This window comes from Gadus morhua, chromosome 13 (assembly GCF_902167405.1).
Source record: "Gadus morhua chromosome 13, gadMor3.0, whole genome shotgun sequence".
NCBI lineage: Eukaryota > Metazoa > Chordata > Actinopteri > Gadiformes > Gadidae > Gadus > Gadus morhua.
The window spans coordinates 4,644,766-4,647,133 of NC_044060.1; the positions used below are offsets into that span (position 1 = coordinate 4,644,766).

Genomic DNA, 2,368 nt, shown 5'->3' on the forward strand with positions numbered 1-2,368 from the left:
TAGCGTGAGCATACAAGCAATAGGATATTGGTATTAGCAGACTAGGGGAAGGGCTAACCCTAGTCGGCTAATTCTAGCATTACAAGCATCAGCAGAATAGTATTAGCCTACAAGCAGTAACAGACTAACATTACCATATTAGCATTAGCAGACTCGTAATAGCAAACAAGCATTAGCAGGCTAGTGTTAGCCCGCTGCCATTTTCAGACCACTATGCATATTTAAGGCATTCAAACTGTCAGTAAAATTTTGCTTAATTTTTTTTTTAATAAGAATCAGAGACATTTTTAACATGCCTGAATGACGAGCAAGAAGGATTTATGACGGCAGATCAACAGAATGATGGAGGGTTGACAGAGGAGAGACAGAATGATGGAGGGTTGATAGAGGAGAGACAGAATGATGGAGGGTTGAGAGAGGAGACCGAATGATGAATGGACGACAGACAGAATGTTGGAGGGGTGATAGAGGTGAGACAGAATGATGGAGGGGTGAGAGAGGAGAGACGGAATGATGGAGAGATGAGAGGAGAGACGGAATGATGGAGAGATGAGAGAGGAGAGACAGAATGATGGAGAGATGAGAGGAGAGACAGAATGATGGAGGGGTGAGAGAGGAGAGATGGAATGATGGAGAGATGATAGAGGAGAGACAGAATGATGGAGAGATGAGAGGAGAGACTGTGTGTGTGTGTGTGTGTGTGTGTGTGTGTGTGTGTGTGTGTGTGTGTGTGTGTGTGTGTGTGTGTGTGTGTGTGTGTGTGTGTGTGTGTGTGTGTGTGAGAGTGTGTGTGTGTGTGTGTTCAGAGGATCACACAGCAGCAGGTATCCGGGTAGTCTGCGGTAACGTGCAGTTCGTTACCAGCGACATAGTAACAGTGGGCGTCGCCTTTCCACTTGTAGCCCACCTTAGCAACCGGAATCAACTCCACTGTCTGTCGCTATGGAAACACAGACAGAGAGAGAGTCAGTGACAACAGTTAGAAAGGGCTAATGGGCTACAGGGATATAGACTGGGGTATAGGCTGGGTATGGACTGGGGTATAGAGTGGGTATAGAGTGGGTATAGAGTGGGTATAGAGTGGGTATAGACTGGGTATAGACTGGGTATAGACTGGGTATAGAGTGGGTATAGACTGGGTATAGACTGGGTATAGACTGGGTATAGACTGGGTATAGACTGGGTATAGAGTGGGTATAGACTGGGTATAGACTGGGTATAGAGTGGGTATAGACTGGGTATAGAGTGGGTATAGACTGGGTATAGACTGGGTATAGACTGGGTAGACTGCGTGCAGTGTTAGATAAAGTAATTTATTGTCCTCAGAGTAAATTTCTTTGATAGACAACGGATCAAAGATTCAGACACAGAGTGCAGGACGTATTGACCCAGGGAGGGTGCGTATCTGGGGTACCTGCTGCAGTATCCTGGAGGTCTGGAGGTACTGGGCCTGGTGTTCCTGGACCATACGCTCCGATGCCTGGGCGATGGCTGGGTCTGGGAAGCCCAGCAGAGGGTACACCTGGGGAGGGGAGGGAGGGGACACTCAACACCCTGGCTGATATGGACTGGGGGGGAGGGGGGGGGGGGGGGTCTTGGCTTGTGCATTGATGTAGAGCGGGTTGGCTGGTGACCGTAAGGTTGCTAGTTCAATCCCCGGCTCATCCAACGGAGTGGCGAGGTGTCCCTGAGCATGGCACCACACCCTGACTGCTCCTGACGAGCTGGCTGTCGCCTTGCGTGGCTGACACCTCCGTCAATGTGTGCATGTGTGCAAGTGTGCATGAATGGATGATTGTGGGGGCATATTGTAAAGCAGGGGTCTTCAACGATTTCCAGGCCAAGGACCCCCAAACTGATGGCGAGATGATACTTCTACATTGTATAAAATTGTGTTTTATATTAAACTGGTCCTATGGTGTTATTTTGCATTCAATACTAAGATATTCAAATAATACACAGGTTCATATATTCATGTTTTCCTTTTACAAGTGCAAGGTACAGTGAGTAGGGTGGCCATGCCACTGCCATTCATAAACATAACATAACATAATAAACTGATACCGGCAAGACCAACAATGTCTGTGAATTGTATGTAATAATGCATAAAAGCTTTTTTAAAACATAGATGTTGTAACGAAAATTAGTGATGTTTGTTAGTGTCTTTCTTAACACTCCGCGAGTAGTCCTGGTAACTTATCAACCCCAGCGTGTCCGGTTGCTAAGCAACGTCAACGTCTTAGGCGGAGTATTTCTCTGCTGATCGCTTATTTTCCCGATAATGACCGGCGTTCTGTACATTATCCCTTACATAACAGCACTCTCACTCTCCCAACAGACTTCGCCGCGCACTCTCATCCAAATACGT

At 47.0% G+C, this 2,368-nt stretch overlaps 1 protein-coding gene across 3 annotated transcripts in view; it reads right to left on the reverse strand.

The window, feature by feature from the left end:
* Positions 1-737: 737 nt before the first annotated feature.
* LOC115557262 (protein SSUH2 homolog) overlaps positions 738-2,368 on the reverse strand; it is a 16,375-nt gene continuing 14,744 nt past the window's right edge. For all 3 annotated transcript variants that reach the window (XM_030374944.1, XM_030374946.1, XM_030374945.1), the window contains 2 exons: positions 1,415-1,522; positions 738-940 (listed from right to left, as the gene is read on the reverse strand). In XM_030374944.1, the coding sequence (XP_030230804.1) occupies positions 803-940; positions 1,415-1,522 (246 nt within the window). In that variant the 3' untranslated portion in view covers positions 738-802. The remainder of the gene's footprint in view (positions 941-1,414; positions 1,523-2,368) is intronic.